The 26473-nt window shown below is 41.9% G+C and overlaps 1 protein-coding gene across 22 annotated transcripts in view; it reads left to right on the top strand.

Moving 5' to 3' along the window:
• PTPRD (protein tyrosine phosphatase receptor type D) overlaps window positions 1–26473 on the top strand; it is a 3784543-nt gene that overhangs the window by 3532238 nt on the left and 225832 nt on the right. For all 22 annotated transcript variants that reach the window (XM_085633482.1, XM_085633637.1, XM_085633629.1 and 19 more), the window contains one exon: window positions 2804–2894. In XM_085633482.1, the coding sequence (XP_085489608.1) occupies window positions 2804–2894 (91 nt within the window). The remainder of the gene's footprint in view (window positions 1–2803; window positions 2895–26473) is intronic.

The raw sequence follows: 26473 nt of genomic DNA, 5'->3' as shown, positions 1-26473 counted from the left end.
TTTCAGATGTGATTATAGGACAAAAAGCAAACATCGGGTTCATTGTTGACAGAAGCTAAACAGTTAATCCCTTCCTTCATGTCGCCTCTGCATTGATGAACACATACAGGTGTAATTGCAAACATTGAATAATTTATTGACAGTCATTCCACGAAGTGAAACTCATTACATTGCTTTGTCAAGCGCCGGACAGAATGTAAATCTTTTACTGGGTGACAACGAGGTATGCTTCAGGCAATATTTTCCAAGAAATTACAAGAGTTATCAAAAGGAGTAGTTTATAAGGGGAGCAAGTATAAATGGAAATAGCTGTTATCACTAAAGTGCAGCCAGCACAATGCCAGTAAGGATTATGGATGAGACAATGATCGAAATAAGTGTGATTGTCTCAGTGAATATTATCTCTCCTTTTATCACTATCCCTAAGGTTGCATCGGCGAGCAGATTCCCTTCAGTTATGCCAGTGACTATTATCCCTCGGGTTGTATCAGTAAGGCTTTCCTCTTGGCTCTGTCAGTGGGCACTGTCACTCTTATTGGAAGAGGTGTGGCGCTGTGAGAAAGAGGTATGGCGCTGCGGCCAGGGCGACTGACTCCGGAATCTGGGGATCACGGTTCGATCCCTGGCGCCGGTGGCAGGTTAGCCCAGCACCATGTGACTCTGGGCAATAGCTTGCTTAATCTTCCCGACGGCCCCCAGCGCCTAGAGACCCTTACGGGTGATTGTTCGTGCTTTGCAAGTGTGGATTATTATTATTATTGTATCAGTAAAGACCGTCACTCTGGGGCGTCAGTGAACGTCAGGGCCGGCTTTAGTGCTGGTGGCGGCCTGTGCGACAATGTTTGTTGGCGCCCCTCGCCCAATGACCACCTCCGCCACGGATTTTCTCACTAGCACCCTTTAACAGTGACCAAGTCTCCATAAGCACACTCTCTCAAATGCATTGAATTAGTTATATAGCGCCACTCATACCAGTATAGGGTGTCCGAGCACTTTGCATCACACACACATTACACAGAGACAATAAATCATACGTGTGTAAATCAGTATACAGGAAATGTTACATAAGCCAAAGGACTAAAAGTGTAGGAGTCACATGTCATCCATACTGGTAGGCAGTATAGTTTAAGAGTGCTTGGTGTGGAGAAGCACAAACTCGGAGTCGAAAAAGAAACAGCGTAGTTGGGAGTTTTCTTTAATAATAATCGATTTCTAGCCAAGTTATCCCTTTTTGCAACATTAATCAATGTTCTAATAATGTATACTTTGCAGTGTGTATGCAGTTCTAGGATGAAAGTTAATAGCTCACTATTCTATATTAGGACATTAAGTTATAAATTGCAAGTAACAAAAGGATGCCTCTTTTGAAAGCAGTAACCTGCTGATCTGTTTACATCAAACGCATCTTTGCAGCAGGCATATTAACCCTCTGCATTAACTTCACTTACGTCAAAACCTCAACTATACAAAATGCTGATCTCTCTCCAGGAAGATAATTAATTACACGAGTTAACTTGACATTTACATGAGGCCTGGTAAATGCCGGGGGAAAGAAACGCTGCAGCTGGTGCTTCAAAAGCTTAATAAACTTTCAAACACGGCACCCCCAGGAAGCCAGCACCCGGTGCGGTGGCACCGGTCGCACCGCCCTAAAGCCGGCCCTGGTGAACGTTACCACTCTGGCTGCGTTTGTGAACATTATCATACTGGATGGTGAGCCCTATCATTCTGGTTGCTTTTGTTCAGTGAGCACTCTTAAACAAACTGTGATATTACAGCTCACCGCATAGTAAAATACCAGTGGTAGGTGAACTTTGTCACACTCTCTCTATAGCAGTATGAACTCATTTTCAATGTATTATATCTTATTCGTAATTGAGTATTAGTAAAAATATATTTATAACCCGTACTTGTTACAAGGGTCAACCTCAGCAGAAAAACGTGTTCTTTAAGGTGGACGCTGATTAAGTGAGTTTTAAGGACCGGGGGCCCCATTTATGGTGTTTTTGCTGTCAGGCAACGCAGCAGGCCATGCTGCTGCGCTGCCCTATGGTAAAAGAAAAGGGCAGGAAGGCACTGCATCTATGACATATGGCACATTCCTGTCCTTTTCCCCTGCGCTGGCGCACAATGGGCTGCCGTGCGCCAAAGCCGGCACCTTTGCACCATGGTGCAAGTGTGCCTGCATTGTGCCAATGATGATTTTTTTTTTTTTGCAGGAAGGTAAACCTTCCTGGACAAAAAACAATGACTAGAGGCTTTTTCCTTTTTCTATGTGTGCTGCGTGTGCTGCAGAATGCAGCACACAGAGAAAGAGGAAAAGCAAGGAGAAATAAAGATATTTTTCCTTACGCCTCTGTTTGGCACTGCCTCAGACCTACGATTTCTCGTAAATCTGGGGCAGTGTCAAAAAGCCATGGATGTTGCTGGGAACACCCCCGGAAACATCCACTGAATGCCCCTTTCATGCAGTTTTCTGCGTGGAAGGGGCACATATTTATAAGGCCATGAAAAGCCACCTTTAGCTATGCCAGTGGAACATTGCGCCACTGGATCGTCAAAAAAGCTCCGGCGGCGCAATAGTGCCGGTAGGGCAAGCTCTAATCACCGCCTCAATCTAGATCATTACATACACACTCTCCAGTCCTAAACATTTTGGTTACAAATCATTGACTGCAGCTGTTTTGGAAGACTAGAACACCCGGAATGGATTAGTAAACAGAGCTGCAAAACGTGTCAGCACCATTAGGCTAATCTGCCGTGTCTGTGCTTTGCTTATTGTTTTCTCTCACTTCCTTTGCAGGGGTTACTACATAGTAATAGTGCCTTTGAAGAAAAGCCACGGAAAGTTTACCAAGCAGTGGGAGAACCCAGACGAGATGGATCTTGATGAGGTAAATCCGGGAGATCTCTTTCTGATGTTTGGGCGTGTTTTTGTTTTCTTCAGATGAAGGCGACACCTCGGTGATTTCTTTCACCGAGTGCATGTTGGGTATTTGAAACCCGCGCCTGAGCCTGGCACTGGGGACAGAAACAGAAATCTAATTACTTCAATTAAAAGACATTAAGCTGCAATAAATCCGACAAACTGTTTGATCTTTGTGGGTATGAATATTTTATCCTTTTGCCCATTGTAAAGCAGGAGGCGAAAGGGCAGGAGGGGAAATCAGTTGTCGTCTATGGCTTAATCACCGCAGACGTGAACTTCCAGGAAGGGTCTGCTTCGTTAGCGGGGTGTTTGCTAAGGCTCCGCCGCATGCTAAATTGCAATTTGCAGAGCCGGTTAACCTTTGACCTGCCTTGCAGTACCTGCTCCGAGCATTGTACTACCAGGAAAGAGCTTATTGCATCAAAGCTTCCACTCGCGTCACATGAGAGCCTGGGAAATGATCAAAGATAGGAAGGAGCGCGAGCCGGGATCCGGGAAGAGACGTGCACTGTCACGTGCGATAATTACTGTCATCAACTGAGGGCAGAATAACGCACCAATCTGTAAATATTCAAAGTGGATAATTAAATGCATGCTCATGCTTACAGCTCAGACTTCCCCAGACACTGAAAACAGTGAACATACATCGGAGCACAAATGCGCATGTCCATAAAATGTAGTTTTCTCTCATACACTATGGCCTTGATTACAATATATGCAGTAACTCCTGTTACTGTACATATCGCAATTAAAAGTTGTAGGATAAGCACAGCACCCATACATTCTCGAAGCGGTGTATTTCAGCAGCTTAAAGAAGCCGAAACCTACCTGGGGAAAAATGTCTTGTAAATAACAGGACTTGCTGATTTTGGTGAGATGATTAGTTTCAGTTTTCAGTTTCAAACACTTTGGGGCACATGCATCAAGGTAATCATTTGCGATTAGCAAATAGCAAACTTAAAGGATTCGCTATTTGGTAATCGCAGATACCTATGCATGAAGGATTCGCAAATATTTTTGCGAATCCTTAACATTCCTTAATTGCAATTAGCAAATTGCGATTCGCAATCAAGGAATGGCTTCCCATTCATTCCTATGGGCCAAGAGGCCCATAGGAATGAATGGGATTGCATTCACAATTTGCGAGTACCAAATAGGTACTCGCAAATTGCGCATTCAATTTGAAAGGGTGATAGGGGGCCAAGAGGCCACCCTGACGCACCCCAATACAGGTAAGTGTGCACATGTGGGCATGTTTGTGCGCCACATGGCACTTAGGAAAATGCAAAAAAGAGTATTTTTCTAAGGATTTGCAAATTACCACCAACTTGAAGTTGGTGGTAATTTGCGAATCCTTAAAGCAGGGTCGCAGTTTTTCCATGCTGCCTGCATAGCATTTAGGGAATCGCAAATTGTGATTCCCTAAATGCATTCGCAAAATAGGTAATTGCGATTACCTATCTTGCGAAATTGCAAATGCCAAAATACCGGTCGCAAAGGGGCCGATTCTGCGAATCAGACCGTATGCGACCGGTATTTTGGTTGATACATGTGCCCCTTTATTTGGAAGAGATTTACATCCATATTAGTAACATAAATATGACAAATAAAACATTTCATGCAGTTAAAAGGTGAGGTAATTATCCAAATAAGCAAAATCCGTATGAGGGCTATAATCCTGATTTTAATGCTATTAATTGCTATCGATAAATTCTGAACCTTGCGGTATTAGAAAATATTGGTAGCACCAATTTTCCAGGCCAACTGTAACTGGGGCCTATGTGTTTTGTGTATCTAATCAGGACAAATTGCAGGGACATTTTAACTGGTTGACAAAAATACTGTCCTACAAGCACTCACAGTGTAACCCAACCATAGCCACTTCACTGCAGTAAATTCTGTCAGTTACTCTAAACACCACTCACACTCGGCAATCGTCAGTACCCTGCAGCACATCCTGAATAAAAATTTACCTAACGCCATTATTTCATGACATCGCCTGCTATTCATCCACACAACTCCATCACAACATTACTTTTAATTAACCAGTTCTTTAATGAACAAACAGGACTTGCCACACTTACCCACAACACAAACATTCCTATTCCATAAAAGGGTTGTATGACGGAACCACAAATGTACTTACCATGCATGCCTTTACCATACGTCCTTTACCACCACGCATTGCCTTTACCACACGTCTTTACCATGCATAGGCCTTTACCACGCATACCTTTACAACAAAAATGTAAGTATATCGCAGGTAAGTGAAACCCCTTTTTAATACATATAGATACATGTATGTGTATGTATCAATGAACAATCCCTCTCTTCTCCGACAAGGTTGAAGCAGACACCACGGGCAATTTCAGGTTCTTTATTCTTTTGTGCAAAATATCTGCCATTACACGTTTCGACCTTGGTCACATGAGATGCACGCATACTGCCAACACTTTTATGTTCTCAGAATGCATAAACATGGAGACAAGAATAGTGTCCATTTCATTGCAGATGCGCTTAACACAAATGTAAACAAAATACTACTATTGTGGACCTGTGTTACTAGAGCATAAAATTACGATAGCTTCCCAAATTAATTTGCAGCTATATTAATTGTTATAGTCACTGATATGTGTGGTTTAAATTTACACTGCCCAAATTCCGTTGCAGAGTAACTATATAATAAGTTTTACCCCAGTGGGCATTCTCAATATACATCATTCCAAGGTTCATACATCATAATTACATACTTTCAATGACCGTCATATTATGTATTATTTCATGTTTTCTCATAATTATCTGGGAACTCTTATTACCTCTGTGGGTCTGGCTTTACCAGAATTTGTTATTGGACTCCTAACAAGCCTGCATTCGAGCAATTTTATATAATCATTATTGAGCCATTGAAACGTGATTGTTTTTCATAACACATTTCACTGCCTATTGAAGCTTGCCTGTTAGCCAATACTAGGACCAGTTGTGCAAAAATATTTTCCATATAAAGTGCAAAATCATATTATCACAGCACAATTCATTGCTAAATATTTTCATATGAGTGTGACGTTATCTACATCCTATTACTCTTGTGATACCTTTCATAAGCCATAGAGTTTTCTGGCACTCCAAATTACATTTTAGTGGTAGGAAGATAAATCTTGTGGGCAATAGCACAATCTGAAAATTATTTTGTATTCCAAAGCTTTTTTGCCAATTTAGAGGCAAGAGCAAAATTCCTCATCACTATTAAGTCCATTTGGTGCCTTACAATTGAATATGTGTGTGTGTGTGTGTATGTATATATATGTATATATATATATATATATATATATATATACATACACATACATGTATATGTGTGTATACCTATATCTATAAGTATATATACTCACACACACATATATATACATATATATTTATATATTCCCTTACCGGTCTCTAACCGCTAAACTTAACCACCACTAAAATCCTAAATATACTCTTACACACACACACACATATATATATATATATATATCACCCAATACCCTTACCCACCCCTAAACCTTAAAAACAACCTTACCACCCAATACCCTTACATACCCCTAAACCCTAAAAATATTCTTACCATTCAATACCCTTACACTCCCCTAAACCCCTAACTCTTAAAAACACCCATTCTTCTCAATATCCCTACTGACCCGTAAACCTTAAAATCACCTTTACTGCCCAATACCCATGCCCACCACTAAATCTTAAAACACCCTTACCCTAATTCCACACATATATATGTGGTAAAGGCATTGCATGGTAAAGGTATTGAATGGTAAAAACTGTATGGTAAAGGTTTTTCTCCCTTATAAGAATTGCCCAGGAATCACAAACAGTCACAGCCCTAACAACAACTTCTTCCCCACATCAATATCTGTCAAAACCACTGCTTCCTTAATAACCACAATCTAATAAAACCACTGCTCTCCAGTGCCTACAGTGAGCTAAGGACAAAAACGACCATGCTAAAAATCTGGAAAAGAGAGATCACTTGAAGAAGCTGATGAAAAAAGGCATGCCTCCCCGTGCTGCTAGATCTCAATGCAAGCCTGAGAGTGGCCAGTATATGTGGCATCACTGTAACTATCCAGGAGACACACCTGTGACAAATGTACAAGCCCATATTCATCCCAACCGCTGTGGCTTGGGCCTTACCTGCTGCTGACACATTGTATCCCACATTTCTGGTAATCAACCAATGCTGTCCACTCTGTTTCTTTCCTTCATGCTGATAAAACATGAGAGCAGCGCTGTTTGAAAAATGGTACCCGGTCTCATATCTATCTGCGACATGACCCTCAACTTCTCTTTGACCATGCCCTCTGTTCTCCTCTGACATGCCAGCTTTCCTCTCTCTCTATTTCATCACCTTTATCGTGTTGCCCCAAAGTCTCTGCCTGGGTGCCTTGACCCTTGAACTCAATACCCCTTGCAAAAGATTTTGTACTATCTCTAGAGCCTGCCCTTGTTTTGGGAATTGCTGCAATCCCATTGGTCAGATTATCATTGCTCCATTCATGTATTCCATCTATCCATATATCCAAACTAATTTCCACACATCCTTTTCTCCCAACACAATCTTTCTGGGTCCCAGCATAACCGTAATCTCTCTCCATTATAGTTTGTGTCCTCCTTTACTCCTCAAACATTGTACTTGTTTTTTGAGGAGCAGTAGACCTACCTGTATGGCGGAGATGGATGAATGTATTATTAGTTATGAAACCCATTGGACTAACCCTATGGGCAATGCTGGTGATAAGGGGTCTGAGACTAATGCATACTGGGCTGGGGGGTTTCTAAGATGGAAAGCCGGGTCTTGAACTTTTTAGGAAGATCAAATAGATCAAAGGTCTTTCTTGATATTAATGCTAATCTGTTCCATGGTTTGGGGGTAAGTACATCTGCCCCATCACTGATTAAGTGAATACTAGGGACCAACAGATGAGTGGAATTATCTGGCAGAAGGGAATGCATTGGCTGACTTTGCAACAATCACACATAGAAATAGTGAGCCTGAGTCATGAAGTACACTGAAGGAGAGACCTTTAAAAAAGAAATCTCTTTTGGTGCGGGAAGCCAAGAAAAGATTAGTGAGATCGATCAAATGAGACATCGTATGTGCCTGGCAGATTTAAAGTTAAATGAGTGGCCAAATATTGAATCAACTACATTTAGATGTATTGTGTTTAGGAGCCTCCTAATACAAAGACATTCCAGAGTCCAGGCAAGAGGAAATGGAATGTTAAATTGCAAGTTATCAGTTGTTTAGCAGAAGAAAATTTGAATGTATTTAAACTCTGAACTTTGCTAGACGTTAGGTTTCCAATCAATGTTTTAGTAGAAAATAAATCCAAGTGTGTGCACGAAGGGAATAGGAAAGCATATTGATTTGTCATTTATGTGGCAACTATACAGCGTGCCATAAGTTTGGAGGACCACCATTTACTAAAACCACAATGTAGTGGTATAAGAAGCCATATTTAACAGAGAACCATGAATGTAGGAAATACATCATAGTTCACAGTGAAACCTCGATTTCATCATTGCAAGGAAAGCCCCTAAACTACTTTGGAGACCTTTTTAGTCAGCAGGGCTACTAGGATTAAGCAGCACAGTGAACCAAATAAAGCAGCAAGGTTATTTACATTTTTCAGCAAAAAATGGAGATTATGCAGCACATTCTCTATCAGTAGTATTTTCATCCTTTGAGCAAGAAACACATTTTTTTTTAATTAAGGTAAATTGTCCGTTCGGACTTATGATCTCACCAGACCCCTTGATGCAATATTGAACTACATTACACAGTATTTATTTATATTCACTGCAAAAACCTAAGGCCAAAGTGAATTTATGGCTAGTCTTGGTTATAACACCTTAACGTGTTTTAAAAACCCTTAGAAATTAATAAAAAAAACTACACTGCAGTTATGGTTGGGAATTAACACTGAAAATGACTGAAATCAGCAAGCTATGGTTAGGACCTCAATCCACAACTTGCATAATAGCCTGTTAACATAACCCACTATTGATATGACATATACAATTACAAAGGCTGTCACTAATCCTGCAGATGAGATTGCATATCATATTAACCCATAACACTATGAAAGAGACCAAGATTTCCCGTGAGCACGCTTGGAGCTCTGAGCTGAGCTACTATTGGATACAATCACTGTGGCAGCTGATTGTGAGTGGGTGCCTTTTTCTGTGCCTCATAAGGCTGGAGTAGGTTTTACTTATTTATATTTATACATATATTCTATATATGTCAGCCCTCTTTTAAATACTATCAGGTTTGTGTCCTCACCAATCCATCCCAGAAAATACAACGCGCCTGCACTTCAGGTTATGCTCTGATGCTTTACTAGTAAGACTATATCTAGATATAAGTGCAATATAAGGATAACTGTATAGCATTTGCTCCTTAGCTGCTCAGTGTCAGCCGCGGTCCGTACAGGTAATAGCAGTGGGGCCACGTGAGGGGGGATTTTGAGGGACGATGCAAAGGGAAAATTAATTGTTTATTTAATTTTCTCTCTCAATCGTCCCTCGAAATCCCCCCTCACGCGGCCCCACTGCCCCACCGCTGTTACCTCTATGGACCGCCGGACCGCGGCAGTGTTTAGTTATTCTATAATATATATACGTTTCCTTGCTGTGACCTCCAGGCTATATATTGGATTTGTGAACAGAAATAGTGTGACATTGAACTCTTTTTGCAATTAAATATTATGAGGCTGTGCTTCTGATTCCTAGCACAAAAAGGACAATTTTAATAATTTGGAAAGCTGTGGTGCATTAGTCTGTGTAATAAATTGATGAACAGCAATTATTAATTCGGGAACGTTTGGGTCAGGGTGGGCTGATCCCTCTCTTTCCTAATACAATTGAGTCCACATTGTAGAATTAATGGTGGAAGAAATAAGCTATGCACTGACCGGAAAATGAAAGTTTTTTCAGATAATGTAGAGACCCTTGATTTATAGCAACTCTTATTTCAAGAGAATAGTGTATGGGTTGCAAAGTTTAAAAAAACGAAATATTAGGTATCTTGTTGGGCATGACGTTTTCAGTAAAAATGTTCCCTTGATGTGATATGGAAAGCAACACATTGTATTTTTCTGCGCATACAGTTTGAGATTCCTTAAACACAGAAAACAGGCGAAAGAGAACTCATGTGCAATTGAAAATTGAATGGAAAGCAATTCCCAGTCACTTCAACCTGTACATATTTTAGATACACCCAAGAGATCCAAAACAATCCAAAATTATTTTAAATTCACAATTATGTCTACAGTCTATGATCTCTGTATGGCCGCTTTTTAGTTTGAAAATTTGTTTTATGAAGTATAAACAATGCAGCCATTGTAAGTCATCCTGACATATGTTAAATAGCCAGATACAAAAGAAATAGAATGCTTAACATGTGGGGAACGCCTCATCCACAACTAAGCTGTGTTTGCTGTTCCCGCTGCATGTATCTAACAAGGACCTTTACCAATTTGCTCCCAGGGATATGACATCAAGAGACCTTTATCTGGTGTGGGGGCAACACAAGCCTGAAATTAGTGTAGCAGTATGCAAATGACTCCACATTATTTCTGCTTTAGGGTGAGTGTTTAACTAACCTGATGAGTTTCCCAATGGTACCACAGGCGAGGGACTGTTGGGAGTGATCCAGTACATAGACCAGGTATTTGCATGGGTTGGGGTATGCATAAGATTGGGGCAGTCTATGTTTTGGATCTAAGCGGGAGAGTTTGAATGCCTCCTTGTACTCTAAGCACTGCCCTTTCCAACCTGGTTCTCGTACATCAAGGGACTAGTAATAGAAACGGAAATCAAACATAATGATATACTTTCTATAGTTTGCAGACCTTGGCCTTCCATTACTCCATCAGCAACTAGGTAGCTGTGAAAGAGCAAAGCCTGGTAGAAGGGAACAACCCGTTGATGCACGTCATTCTATTGGACAGGTCTCCATGATGAAGAAGAGCTGAACCTTGAAACAAGAGTACCAGACTGTTTTAGAAACATTGAAATTGGCTACATATGTTGATATGAAAGAGTCATGTTCAGGAAGGTTGAGCATGATGAACCTGAAATATTATATAGAGTCAGGATTTGGACTTTAACATTTGTAAGGACATTTTGCCCTCAATCCAAGTGATATTTCCTTGCCCACCTTATTGTTCTCTGCTTTATGTGTTTATTATAAATATGATTAGTTGAAACAATCTATTAAGCGTCTTCTGAAACTTCCAGTTCCACATACAGGCCTACTTAAAAAGCTACGTTTGAGTGGAAACATCATCATAACCATCCACATGGACTCCCACTTACACACACTAACACAAACACAGCTCAGCTATTTCTCACAATCTGAACAACAATGTTTTCACGTCACGCCACACTGACAGAAACCCAGGCACTACTCTGCCACCAGTGCACCTTAATGGTAGCCTGCAGTCTTTAAAGCCAAGCTGTTCTACCAAGGCCCAACAATATATTCTTCAAGACATCAAGATTATATTTACATTATTTTTAAGAGGACACACTTGTACCTCAACCCATGTGTAAACTCAAACCACCTGTGATTTCAAATCCTTTCACATCTACTGAGGAGCCATATGCAAGTCTGCCATTTCACCAAAATTCTAAAACTTCCATTATTTACCCAGTACATTACTTTTATGCTCTGCTCTGTCAAGGGACCTTGCTCTGGAATACTTTGACTTCAATCTGTTGTGACAAATTGCATGCACTAGGATATAAAGATGGGTTTTGCTTATTTCATCTGCTGCTCAAAACTCGAAAGACTGGAAATTGTGCTCTCAGACTATGGCCATTAAATATTGTTAAATCAGGGTGTGAGAATTAGCTTGACACTGGGGTATGTTTCCTGGAATCTCACTCCACAGCATCACTCCATTTGACCAATACACAGGGGCATCCATATTTACTTTGATTTTGGCCCAACATGTTAAGACGTTTCGAGTCACATCCTTTGGGTGGCTTTCCCCAACTTTTTGCCTTCAATCTTCTTGTTTTTACTGACTTCATTTTTTCTGGCCCGAGGACTCTGCACACTTTACCACAGCTAACCAGTGCTGAAGTGCTTGTGCTCTCTCCTTAAAACATGGGGGAGCTGAGCGAAGCCTTCTTCGAACATAAATCTCTTAGCAAACTCGAACCCTATCTTGACTTTATTCAGACTCCTCTAGATAGATCACTGTACGTACGCTTCAGATTGGGGTCCCTTCCTCTTAACTGTGTTACTGCTGGATGGAAGGGATTCCCCCTTATTTCTGTTGGCTGCCCCAAATGCACAGCACCTAAAGAGTCTATCCCCCACTTTTTATTTGCCTGTTTCCATTACAGAAGAGCAAGAGCCAAGTGGCTGAGACCGATTTGTAGAATGCTCGGTAGCCGTGACTACCGTATTGTGTTACGCATCTTGCAAACAGACACTTCGTCCCTTACCATTGTTTGTGGTATTGCTAAGTATCTGGGTGCTGCTTGGTTATTGCGGAAGAAAAATCTGGCACGTTAAATGCACTAAATCTCCTATGTGATCAGTTTTTTTACCCATCACTTATCCACTATAATGAATTTTGGGTCCTCAAGCTTTTTGTACTTTGCACATATTGCTCTTATCCACTTTTACAGTCTTTTTAGATATATTTATGATGATTGATTCTTTTTATTGTCTAACTTGATCTTTTTATATTACTGTATGTTGTGCTTTTATGATGTTTTTATCGAATAAAGCTTTACCTACCTACCTACCTTAAAACATGGTAACATTGTCTTATACCCAATTGGCACATTTAATTTACTTGCACATCCCTAGTAGAGTAGAGTGGTACTACATATAGCCAGGGACTATAAATGAAATGCTACTAGTGAACCTGCAGTACTCATTGTCCCTCCCACTTAAGTAGCCCTTTAAACATGTCTCAGACTTGCCATTGCAGGCTGTGTACAGTTTTAAACTGCCATTTCGGCCTCGCAAAAGAAAACTTTTTAGACACATAAGTCACCCCTTGGGTAGGCCCTAAATAGCAACTAGGGCAGGGTGCTGTGTATTTAAAAGGTGGACATGGGCGTTTAACTTTTACATGTCTGGTAGTGAAAAACCTTTACAGTTGTTTTTAACTACTGCAAGGCCTGCCTCTCTCAAGCGATGACATAGGATTAACCAAATACATATAATAAGTGATAACTTTCAATTAGGAGCAGGTAGGAATATTGAGTTTGGTGTTTAAAGAATTGTAATTAAAAACCCACATTAATGGTAAAGTCGGATTTTAAGTCACAATTCAGAATATTCTCGTTTTAGAAAGTTGGAATTTTCTTGTTCTAACCATTTGGTGCCTGCGGCATGTATCCTGAGTCACATGACTAGGTGTATTTGACAGTTGGCCTTTGTGTATTGCTCCCAGGCAGTGGAATCAATCAGGGAATAGGTGCCCAAAGGATAGGTCATCTCTGACTTGGTAGGGGGCAGAGCTGTCACCTTCTACAATTGCACATCAAAAAGGCTCTGCTTGAGCACACTCACAAAGGATTTGACACTAGTCTTTTGTGTCACGGATAAGCTTGGGCCAGGGCAAGGAGGCAGGAAATTGCAAGGGGTTGGAAACCTCCAGAACCGTCTCTAACTTCAAAGTGGTCTCAGGTATAAATAATGGACCCTCAGACCCATCGCTTCAGTGCACCTCTGGATCTATGGAAGACTCAGAAGAACTGCTGTCTACTCTTATAAAAGACCTTCTACTCTTTTGCACTGCTGCACTGCTGCCTGAGTGAAGAACAAGACCTGCATCTTGAACCCAGAAACCACCAGAGTGACTTCGAGAGCTAGTTGGCTGGCCTTCTGATCAGAGCCTTAGGGACAGAAAAGGCTTCAACCCAGCACCTGGATACTGTCTCCTGTGAGTCCTACCCTGCCAAGTGGTGCCACCTCAGTCCTGGACCCCCAGAAATGGGCCATAAAATGATCTGTCAGCCCAGCTGTGGTGCTGTGGGCAAAACCGATGCAGCGTGATGCATCCCCGCTGCAGGAACTCTCATTGCAGCCCGGAGCTGCTCGGAACTGCCACTGCGTGACACATCCACGACACAGGCCTTAGCAATTCAAGCTCCTCATCAACGGTATCCTCGACAATAACACAGGTTTCCGCATTGCAACCCTGCAGCTCCTCGGGACCGCTGCTGCTTGACGCATTCCGGACACAAGATCTCGCAATTTTCCTCAGCCAGGATTTAAATTACTTTGCACAGAAGGCTTAACTTGGTCCCTGTATCTGGCCCGCACTCCATCAGTCAAAACTTGTGACTTTTTTCCATCCTGGCACAATCAGATACACACAATTGGAGCTTTGTGCTTCTAGGCACCTTTTTTATGTAAATCTTTGAAATTGCATATCTCCTATTCTACTGATTGGATTTTTGTCATTTTGTTCTCAAATAATTTGTTACATTTGGCTCAATTTTTCTAAATTGGTGTGGGATGTTTCTTGTATTTCCATTTTAGTACTGTTTTGAGATGCTGTAGAAATAAGTTCTGTATTGTCTCTAAGTTAAGCTTGACTGCTATTAAGCCAAGCTACCAGAGGGTTAAATACAGGTTAATTTGGGGTTTGCTTGTATTTCACCCTTACAGAGATTGTGGTTGCTGCTTGAGTAGTGTTTCACCCCCCTCAACCAGTTAGCCAATTTCCTACGTTTATCTATCCTCAACCTAAAATTGCATAAATACACCTCTCATTCTGTAAGATACTTCCTACCTCGTTAAAGTAAAAGGCTAGCTTTTGCTACACCAAGCTTTCCAAACCAATGCTTACGTAAATCTGTGACTATAGGTACATTTGTGGATGCCTGCATATGTAGAAGGATTTGTTATCCTTATGTAAATGTATCTTCTACATATGACCAGCTCCAAGTCATTCTGTAATACAATCATACCTTATTTCTGAGCCATATGAGTCAACCCTACGTCACCTCCAATTCTAAACACCACTTAATAAAAATGAGCCTGAGCAATACAAATAAGGAATATAAAGCTAGTCTCGGTACATGAAAGCTCATATGATACGATGCCATGTGAGACATGATTCAGAGTTAATTTGGACACCATCATGAGTGTCCTGATCTTTCTGGCTTTTAAACTATTCAAAATCACTAGAAGAGGACTGATCTGACTTGCAGAGCATTTTCTGACCAGTCATACATATAAGTTCCTAACAGCTGATTTAGCACAGCTCAGAAATCCTTGACCTAGCCTTACATATCTCCATAGTCCATAGCTCAAAATGTCCTACTAACGGGCAATCTCAGAATACGGGTCAATAATCCAGATTACTAACCAGCTTTTCTCCCAATTGGACCCTGTGTGCACTGAGAGTTACTTAAAAAGTCAGTGGACTCAACATTTTTCAGGCCAGAATTTGAACTTGACGTTGACTTAAATATCAAACCCCCTAAGCAACAATCAGATATGGTTTTATCACTCATCTCTTACTCTTTCAAACATTTTTAATTAACCTTTACTACAGAGCTGGACAGATCCTATGCCCACTCTAAGCAAACACTACAATGAGATGTGTGAATGAATCTATCACTTCCTCAATAACAGAAGTCAACAGGTGTGAATTGGCTGAGAGGAATCTTCAATGCAATAGGTGAAATGTGGTGTCTGTGAGGATTGTGATTTATTATATTGTAGGCTTACGCAACCTACAGTGTAATACTCTTACAAAACCCTCTTGGGTCCAAACAGGCTAATTTGTAAAACCTTTAACTCAACTATAGGTAGCTGTAGTTTCAAGTAGTAAGGCTTAAACAAAGGAACTAGTGTAAAACATTTAGAAGCACCAAACAACTAAATAAAGGCACACAACATAAAAGAAAGTCAACACAAATTTACAACAATAGGTTATATTTTATGAATTTCTAGACACCGAGATGAGAAAATCCACTTGAGGGTTCCCGAGATATAGATTTTTTAGTTAAAAGTAAATCTCAGCTGTTTAGGCCAAAGCACAAACAAGCATTGGTAACTGTAAAGTTTGTAAACTTTCGAAAAGTTTGAAAGAGTTGCGTTCTGGTATTCCAGCAGGAGCTGGGTGACTGATTCCAACAGGAAGAAGTTCAAAGGCCCAATAAAGAGTATTTGGACAGTTACCTGGTCACCACAGCAGTCTCAAGTCCAGTGTCACACTTTACATCACGAATGCCATATACTTCAATGGAATGGTCCTGATGCTGGATGCTGAGGATGTTGAAAGGTGCTCTGGGTGCTCTGCGGTCAACAGAGATCTTCCTGGGGTTATTCCTGTGTCCACAGGCATGGTGGGGTGACTTTTACCACAGGATGCAGAGCCCCTTAAATTCCTCTTTGAGCCAGTAGAATTCCAGCTGTGGCTGGGCTACCAATCTCCGGACACAGCGGGTCCAGCGTTATACTTAGGTGAGAGCTAGTGTCTGTCTTTGGTGACAAATCCACATTCTGATGACTCTCCTGAGTCCACAGACACAGTTGCAACTTGTTACTCTGGGATGGAGGACTTCTTGGCTGCAGTTCGGTTGGCAGTGGCACCCCCAGTGCCTTGAGACCCTTACGGATGAGTAGTCTTCTCAATGCAAGGTCAAGGAGCAGCAGTTTCATTCCAGTGGTTGGTGCAGCGTTTCTTGCCATGTCCAGGGGTCAGCAGAGAGTCCTTCTTCAGTTCTCTTTCCAGTCCAGATGTGATCTGAGGTTCAGGGTGCCAGGGGTGCAATATTTATGCCCAGTAAATGCGCTTGGCAGATGATTCGATCATTAGTCAATGGGCGACTAGGATCCCTCCCGCCCTAAGTGTGACATTCAGCAATTCCAGAGTGCACTATTCTGCCCACTCTCAAGATGTCTGAACCCTTAATTGGATGCCTGGAGCTTGGTAGCCCACCCTAGAGGTTTGGCAACTAGTTTCTCCTCTCTGTCACTGCCGCAATCACATCCACATGAACAAAGGGGCAGCCCTGCACAAGTCTAATCACCATTTGCCCACCAGAGGCAGCTTCCCCTTTGATGCTCTCCTTTTGGGCCAACAGACCCTGTTGGGCTTCGTGCAAGGCGGAGATAACACACCCCCTCTGTGGCAGGCCTCTATTGTTCCTGACCCCGGGAGGTGTTCACACTAATCCCCAGGAGGGCATAAGGCTGTATGGTGTTCAGCAACTTTGAAATGCCATTAGATAAACTGGGCAACAGAGTAGCAAGTTTCTTAAAGTTGCCTTCCTTTAACAGTGACATTAACCTTGACTTTAGCATTGAGTTGGGTTCAATGCTGCAATTAGTTTGATTCCTTGAAGTACCATTTTAGTAGTTCCATTCAGAAGTTAGCAGGACTGAGATGTCAGTCTGCAGCTCTGTATCAGCCAATGGGGCTAGTAAACATTCCATAGTAAAAACAATAATGTGCATGTTTTACTGTTAGGACATATTAAAGTATATGTCCCACTGAATAATACACAGCTCCCTGCCTTAGGGCTTGATAGGCTTTCCTTAGGTAAGATGTATATATATTGTTAAGGGAAGTTAGGGCTTTGCCATTAGTTTGAGTGACAAACTCGAGCTAGCAGATTTTAAACTGCTCTTTCAGGCTGCAGTGGCAGGCTGGGAGCCATTTTGTTACTTGTCACATGAACACAATGGCACTTTAACTGACATGCACTGGGTACCCTTGGTACCATATACTAATGACTTATAAGTAAGTCAGCTTATGCCAATTGGGGGTAGCCAATTCAACATTTGAAAAACCAGCAGCTAGTAGTCCAAATGGGGTCAAAAAGTGGGGTTGGGTGGGGGGAAATCTGCAAAAAGCCACAATGGTGTTCACTCTGACCCAAACTGTTGAGCATTTACATGCTTCAACTGACACACATTCTAAAGTTTCATCAGGTACATCCATAACCATATGCTGATGACACCCGAATCTACATTTAATCAGACAACTGTGGGAATTTCAAACATTTCACAAAATTAAAGAAAATGTCCTTTTTCTCTAATGGAACTTAAACAAAGCTACTTGGATCTGGAGGACTTAAACATAAGAATGAACAAAAAGTCTTGGTTCCCCGCTGTCAAAATCTCATCAAGGAAGAAAAATAAGGATTTTTTGTGGTACGAATTTCATTTGCTCCCCATTCTAGTGCCTTAGCTGGAGGCATTAACCTAAAATTGCTTATGCAATGAAACACTTGTTCTTGAATGGAAACTCTTCATTGAGTGGAACTGGGAAGATGCCTAGTATGGATGTTTCAGGGTGTCTGTAATGTAGAATGTACAGAAGGTCTTATACAAAGCTCACAGACAGATTTTGAAATCTTCATAACCGTGTAGCCAGACTGCCTGAACTTCTGAAAACATAAGCATTTGAAAATTATCTGGTGGCAATCAGACATTTGTAGATCAAATTCACAATCTTTCACACCACCCACAAAGACCAATTGACCTTCAACAAATCTGGCCTGTATTGCATTTCAGCTAAGACCCTTCAATTAATGAGTCTGCGCCTTATCCAGCAATAATCATTCAATCAATAGAATCAAGGAGACACACTTCTGGGTGTTCTGGGTCCCTGATCCTTGAATGCTTTGAATTCCAGTCGAGTTTGCAGGACGCATTCAGATATTACTGGCCCATGGCAGCAGAGCTTGTTGACAAGATGGCAACCTGAGCATTTTCATCCTGATAAAGCTCACCCATATGCTTTTGTAAATCTATTTGCAAAGCCAACCCATAAAAAAATCAGGGGCACATTAGTGGGACAGAGCAGCGCTGTCTAGGGAGACAGGGTTCCATGTTCTCTGTGCCACTATTGCAGGTTAATCTACATATTTATTATTTTAGTGAGATGCCATGTATGCATCATTGATATAAAAAACAAGTGTTGGCAAAGCCAATAAGTCGCGGCAATGCCCGAGCTTCATTGCCTTGTAAGTAAACTTTATTGCATGATTTAAAAAAGAAAAAACCTTTGCAAGTTACAAAAGATAAAAGTTGTCGCAGTAAAAGAAAATAGAGCCCCAGTTCTTTGTAGTAAAATACCCCTGGGCCCCCCGATTTTCAGAGTACGCTTGTGGTTGCCCTGCCGCCGATACATTAATAGCAAACCCTTTGGGGCATTTGTGGTAGTGTCTAAGATTTGAAAATTGAGTCCCGGAGTAAGCCAACCTGTACGCTAAGCCCCTTTAGTCACTTAGATTGGTGACTCTGAGAATTATTTTTTCCTTTGTCTTGGTGCCTGCGAGGAGGATGTCAATGTGAATGTCTTTCAGCCATGTTGTCTAGCAGCACATCTGCTGTTCAGCATTGGCTTTACCAGTGTTTATTTAAAAACAGTGTTAAAATGCATGCATGCATACTTATATGACATGCTCTCTCATAAAACAATGTATGGGGACCCATTTGTGTGTTCAGTTAAAAGAATGGATGTCGTGGAGAGAAAGGACATCCGGCAAGTACAATGGAAGTTTTAGGTCCTCAGCCACCCCTTGGGCATCACACCCTAACAAGCAGGTTGTTCAATAAATAAGTGGAATGGAAATGTTCTTAAAATGGCAACATAGTGTCTTATAATCTCCACATTACACCACATTTTTCAAAAGCTAACCCCTTACCTTAGCAAAGTCCACCTTGCAATATTTAATGGAAACTCTTGGAACTCCTTATATAGGTTAAATTCTCTGAATTCTTTATAATACTTTGAAGACCTGCGTTTTGTTTGTTTTTTTGTTTTTGCTTTATATGTGTTAATCTGATTTTACAGGTGTTGGATTTTATGTGAATGTTACTTTTGATGTACTGTTCTGTTTGTGTTTGTATCGAAATTGTCCTCTATGGTTTAGTCTATTTGCATTTTACGATGTTAGGGATATTTATATGCTGAAATGATGTTAAACATTTATTTCCTACATCTGTAGTACGCTTTATTGGCATGTTGTATTTTATTACTGTGACTGGTCGCCAGATATAATATACTTTATGATGTTGCACTTTTAAAGCAAAGTGAACATTCACATAAATATACACATCTAGGGGCTCATTTAAGCTGCGCTGCACTGTGTGACAGGAAAAGGGCAGGAATGCGCCATATATAAGGTAATATAGCGCATTCCTGCCCTTTCCCCAGTGCAAGTGCCTTTTTGGCTGCCTAGCGCCAATGCAGACACCCTTCCACCATGGTGCACTGGCGTATGCTTTGCATGCAGGATGTTTTTGTGCAGCAAGGCACACTTTCCTGAACAAAGACAATCCTGAGAGGCATATTCCTCTTTCTGTGTGTGATGCTGAATGCAGCACACATAGGAAGAGGAATAAACAAGGAGTAATAGAGATATTTCTCCCCGTTACACCTCAACTGCGAAGGTCTCAGATTTTGGCACGTTCCCAGGTTTACAAGTAAATCGGGGAATGCATCAAAAACCATGGGAGTTGCATGCGAACACCCAAGCAACACCCATGGAACGCCTTCGCAGTGAAGAGTAACGCAAAGCAGCGATTTGTGTAGCGTTGCTTTACTCCAGATTATTGGAGCCACATCGTTTCACACAAAGTGGGTTGCATGGTTTCAAAAATCTGTCTTAAGGTTTGCTTCGCTCTTGCACCACCTTGCGTGGTGCAAGAACGACACAAACAGCCTCATAAATAATCCCCATAGTGTTTTGTATGTCAGTTTGGCTCTCTGAATGCTTAAGAAAAGATCCAACAAATCAAGCTTCATCACGCGCTCAATGCTGTACTCGACTGATTCTTCCTTTTTTCACATTCTCAACATCAATGTATCTCACTTATAATTTCTGATTTTATTTACTGCCAACAAATATTTTTGATCAACTCTCAGATGTTTTTAGGGACTTCCGGATAGTATAAGACATTGTGGTTGGTGATTTAATCTCACCCACTTGTGTTTGTCTTTGGCTCAACCGACATGCATTACATGGAAGTTTAGATTCAGGGCATGGCTGTCATAAGTGCAGTAGTTGCAGTGACGTGGGACCAGGGGTTGACAGGGTTTGCTGCCACCCATTTCTCCTAGGAAGATTAAAGAACAAAAAAGATATGTTGTGGAGACTTTTCACTATTCAGAACACGCCAGACTGCAAATTTATCATTTTAGCTTGTCTGTGGCATTACACAGATGTTAGACATTACGTAAATTAGTCTAACTCTCGAACCCCCAATAGAAGCTTAGTGACATATGTTGCTAGGCCACAGCCTTTTTGCATGAGAGAGCAAGCATTCCATTATGAGGAGCTGTGATCAACCGTGGAAGCCAGTTTTCGACCCTAGTTTACACATTCAGGGCCATATTTATGGCCAAGTCACCTTGCTGCAGTGCACTGCATGACAGGGAAGGGGCAGGATTGCAGCATATTTATATTATTATGGTACATTCCTGCCTTTTCCCCTGCACTGGCACCCTTTTGGTATCCTAGTGCCAACGCTGGTGCAAGGATGCCTGTGTTTCATTCAGGATAGTTTTTGTGCAGGAAGGGGCACCTTTCTGCACAAAAACAATCCTGAGAGTCATATTCCTCTTTCTATGTGTGCCACAGAATACAGTAAACAAAAAAAGGAAGCAACGAGGAGAAATAAAGATATTTCTCCTCGTTACGCCTCTCCTGGGAATGCTATCTTTTTGGTACATTCCCAGGTTTACCAGTCTTGGTAAATCTCGGAATGAATCAAAAACAATAGGAGTTGTGTGGGAACTGAAATGCCTTACCAGGGCAGGGTAAGGGCTGCTTTACTCCAGATTTATGGAACCACTGAGGGCCACAAAAAGTGGTCTTGCATGGCTTCCTAAATCTCATTTAGGAAATGCATCATTCCTGCACCACCTTGCGTGGTGCAAGATCGATGCAACTCTGCTCGTAAGGTGGCCCCTCAATACTCTACGCTTCAGCACCATCAAACCCCTAAGTTTAAGTTGAATTTGTCAGAGCATCACATTTTGTGGAATGCCTCAAACTGCTACTCTTCAGGTCTATCTTTGTGTTTATTCTTTTACCATACTCCTTTCGTTGGATGTCTTTGGTTCACCTATTAACCACATTCCATCTAAGTTTAGACACACAGAGATCATTTCACATTTATCCTTCATTATTTACACTACAGGAGTAGTCTTTTACTTACGCGTTAAAGCCTCTGTGAATTGGCCCTGAAAAGTTGAAAGTGCGCCCTTTTCGTTTGCGCTAATTTGTATATGAATATTCCCTAAATATTACCATTTTATTACCATTTTATACATTTTGAGACAATTTGTTAAGGCATGTAAAAGGGAACTAGCAGGAGTACTTAGGTTCTCCAAAATGCCTTTGAGAGTAGGCGCAAAGCACAAACTGTAATATGGAATCCTCACAAACATTACAAACTAGGAAGCTGTTCTATTTGTAATGAACATGCTTGTCTTCGGTATGCAAAAAATGTACTCATGTTTAATACTTGTTCTATGATTCTGCATGGCAGAAAGGATGTGTTGTGGGTGGTACTACGCAAAACAGCCATTCTGAGGAATAAATCAAAAAGCACAGGAATTAATAGCTGGGATGGAAGTCAGTTTGCATTTCAATGTATAATTGACTATTTAATTATTTAAACTACAAAATTTGAGGTATTATGCTTCTGCCAATGACTCTGAGCTCGAGAGGATATTAAGAGTCTTAATAATTGCTCCCTGGATTTAGAGCAGTCACTAACAAACAGTACAAATGCAGTGCTTAATTTGTAAAATATGAAGTGCAGGTGCTGAAATGTTTGTGGGAGGCCACACGTACTTTTCGCTGGCTCCACCCACTTCCTCCATTGGTTCCCTCCACTTACTATATTAGCTCCACCCATATCTTTAACTGGCACTGCTAAAAGTCAGATGTAATACGTGAGCTGAAATTCAGCAAGGGAGCCTTCCTCATCGTAAGGTTTTGATAGGAGGTTCCCCTGCCCTATGAAAATTTTGAAAAAGATTAAATCGAAAGTGCATTTAAAGCACGATTTTGGAATGAAGTAGCTAAAATCACTAATGCATTGAAAAGGGACAATTTCAGTGCTGCTCTATGTGCTGATTATGGGAAAGAACAATACTGGGGTAGGGTATGCCATTTTAATCAGAGTCTATGAGTTAAAAGATACAACTTTTACATAGCTTATATGGCAAAATAAACCAAAATGTTGTGAAAACTCTAAACAGATGAACTGAATAAAATCATGCAATACACTCTTATCAGAGCACGTTAATAATGCATTGTGGAGGGAGCTGCACCCACAACTCAGCAGGGCATCTAAAAAGTCCCAAACTTGAGACATCATTCTTAGTGACACAGACAGCACTACCATGGCAGTACTGTACGATAGTGCACAGCACCGAGTGGAGAATCTCTTGCCGCTCCATCAATGGCAGTTCATTGTGTGAATGATGATGGCATGGCCAATGCATACATTACACAGTAATATCAGCATGCCCTTACGTAGAATCATCAGCAATCCATGGGTGCCATGCGATGTGTATAGCGTCCGCGCTACTGCCGTTGTTATAGATAACATGGGACTCTTACAGTCCTCTCAGCATGGACCTGAACAGCTGTATAGACCCCGTGGAAAGCTATCGTCAGTAGAATCAGCAGTCTCGGCACATAGCAAGCTGGGGTTCCAGTTCCAGCACATTTTCACACACAAAAAAACCTGTGTACACTGCAGTGTGCCTGTGTATGGCCACGGGGGCTAGTACTAGGCGGCCGCCGGTCAGTGCTTCTCATCATCATGCTACTACTACCACACGGTGACGTGACCTGCTGCGACCGTCGTCACGCCACCACCACACTGCACTGTATGCCTTCGAAAAGGTTACTTCGCTAGTTCGCTTCATTTCATACTAAAATAAACAACACACAAATTCACAATCTGTTCTCTTCAGTTACCAGCAAAGTTATTTCTTATGACCTTCAAGATAACTAAGGACGCGTTGATTCCAGGCAGTCAGTCAGGTGGGAACAGGAATGGTGTTCAGCCAAGCTGAGCTGCACAAGGTGGACCTCACCATTCCCAAATACAGGAGTCCACCATTTTGTGCGGCACACAAGTAGGTGTCCGAATGAAGCTAACTATTGAACGTGTGAATCACAACATACAAAACACAAACACACATGATGCATCTTACATCGATGTCCCATATAACATGTAAGTAAATGACACCAGTTATGGGGAGTGACAGACCTTTTACTGAAAAGAGCTAGTGAGCAGTCAGTCCACAGGGCACAGATAAAATGGCTTGCACTCCTGCACTAGAAACACACAGCCACCATCATCAGTCACTGTGTAGCCCGGATTAAGAGGTAGCCACTCGGAATGACTCCACACTTTGGGTTTCATGACAGTCAGTCTCACTGGAGGCAAAATGCAGAGATGTCCTAAGATGTACAAAGGCAAAGCAGCACCCCTTCCCAAGCCATGCAATGGTTGCTTGTGCCAGTGGATTCAAGCTAGCCTGGCTGACGAGGGGTCCCTGAACCGGTCCCACGATGCTTGTTTCCAGTCCAGGGAGGACCTGGCCTGGCAGTTCGGGCTGGACTATTCCCTTGGGGAGCAGGGTCAATACTGATTTACATAAGCCTGGTTCCAAACTGGGGTGCCACAGCGAGCAAAAGATCGATTGATTAAACCCAGATCTGTGTCTGGGGCTAAATGATTGAAAAGTGTCAGTGCTCTGTCTATCATCTACTTGTGTTTACTTTGTTCCAGCTCTCCTTCACCAGAGTAAAACATACAACGAACCACAAACTACATTTTGAGGTTATACAGAACACCGATTATATGCATATATGCACATTTTTGCTTCGATTTTTTTATAATGCTTTTTAGGATGCCTGGCACTCCTTTAAATCCATGTCTAGATGCAGTTAATGATAACGTAATATTTATTTAGGTGTATAAAAACTGCTCAGGCATAATGTACGCCCGGTTCCTGAGTGATCCACAGAAGAGCATCTTTTCTCTGGACCAGTTTCTTTCTGAGCTTGGAGACGCTCTGCAGTGATACTTGGAGACACTCAGCTCCTGGGTGATGCACGCCCACAGATCTCAGCATCTTGTTTAGAAACAAAAGCACAGTTCTTCATCTGTCAGTCGGTACTTTGAGGCCAGAATAGGTTGTTTTTCATTTATTCTGCCAAGATCAAAGACTTTGTACTGAGAAATGCACGGAGGCCCACGCCTTCTTTTCACCTAGTTAATGCAAAGTGTCCAGACAACAGGACAGTGCACTGGCAGTTCTCGCTGTACCGCACAGACCGCATATTTGCGCCTAAATCGAGTCCAGGCGCATGGTTGAATTTAGAGTGGGCTGTAAGAGCCAAGGTCCCAACTTCCTATTTCCAAACAGGGAATCAGCTCTTCATGTGAAGCACTCAAGGCCATGGCACGTGATTCTCACTGTGGCTTAAAAGTTGCTGCCTCTGTGCATAAGTAGTACAATGCTAATGTATTGAGGAGTGTTTTGTTTTACTGTCTGAGTTTATTTAGCGTAACAAAACCCTACACACATAAAAGTGTGTGCGTACATTTATACGATAAATAAATGTGGAAATATACTAATTGTCCTTTTTTTCCAACAATCAAAAAACATATTGGATACATTCCAACAAAAGGAGAAAAACAAAATAGCTTATTTACAAGCCCCTGGCCCTTGCCCCGCTGGTGCCGCAGTGCTGGACCACCCAACAGACTCTTTGTGTCGGCCAGCCACAGTAACTCATGCTCACCCCTTACTACGCCACAGTCCAAGATTGAGCACACGGACATCTGAGCCCCAGGCCAATGGAATTACTTAGTAGATAGATTTATTTGAGTCGGGCATGGCAGCCTGCAGGGGAGGGCCCCCCACTTCTAGTGTTCGTAATGAGTACCACAGTCAGTAATTTTTACAAGGCTTTGCTCAAGAGACCGGTTGCTTCAGGACAGTTTGGGTGCGTGGGGTAAATTACCAGTGAAAGTTTCCCCCAAACAGAGATCCCTGCACTACAGGAGCAGGAAGGCTGGAGCTCGTGGGATACCGTAGGACTTTGCAAACTTTCACCACAATAAAACCATGGTGCTGTCAGGTCTGGGCAGTAACCACACTGGCTCCCAAAAGGCACCGCCACCTCCAGCACCGGCACTCGATTTTGTCTATTACAGACCTCACCATTGGAGTCGGTTTTTGGCATGTACCTACCCATCCCGCCATGTTGCCCACTTACACACACAGTCAGTGGGAATTGAGGACCCAGAACGAGGCTCCACTGCCACGCACCCAAACAAAAAGCAGCGTTGGTTGGTTTGGCATGGATCATAGCCCCATGCAGACTCCTCAAACATGCACGCTCTCACTGCACTGCTATATTAGGGGATTGCCGATGCATGTGGGTGCAGCTTACTATATTTCAAAAGGCCTTCTTTGGGACGGTGGGCCTAATGTGTAAAGTTAGTTCAAGCAT

This window comes from Triturus cristatus, chromosome 2_1 (assembly GCF_964204655.1).
Source record: "Triturus cristatus chromosome 2_1, aTriCri1.1, whole genome shotgun sequence".
In the NCBI taxonomy this organism is placed as follows: domain Eukaryota; kingdom Metazoa; phylum Chordata; class Amphibia; order Caudata; family Salamandridae; genus Triturus; species Triturus cristatus.
The sequence above is the reverse complement of the archived record's forward strand: the minus strand, read 5'-3'. Positions and strand labels throughout refer to the sequence as shown.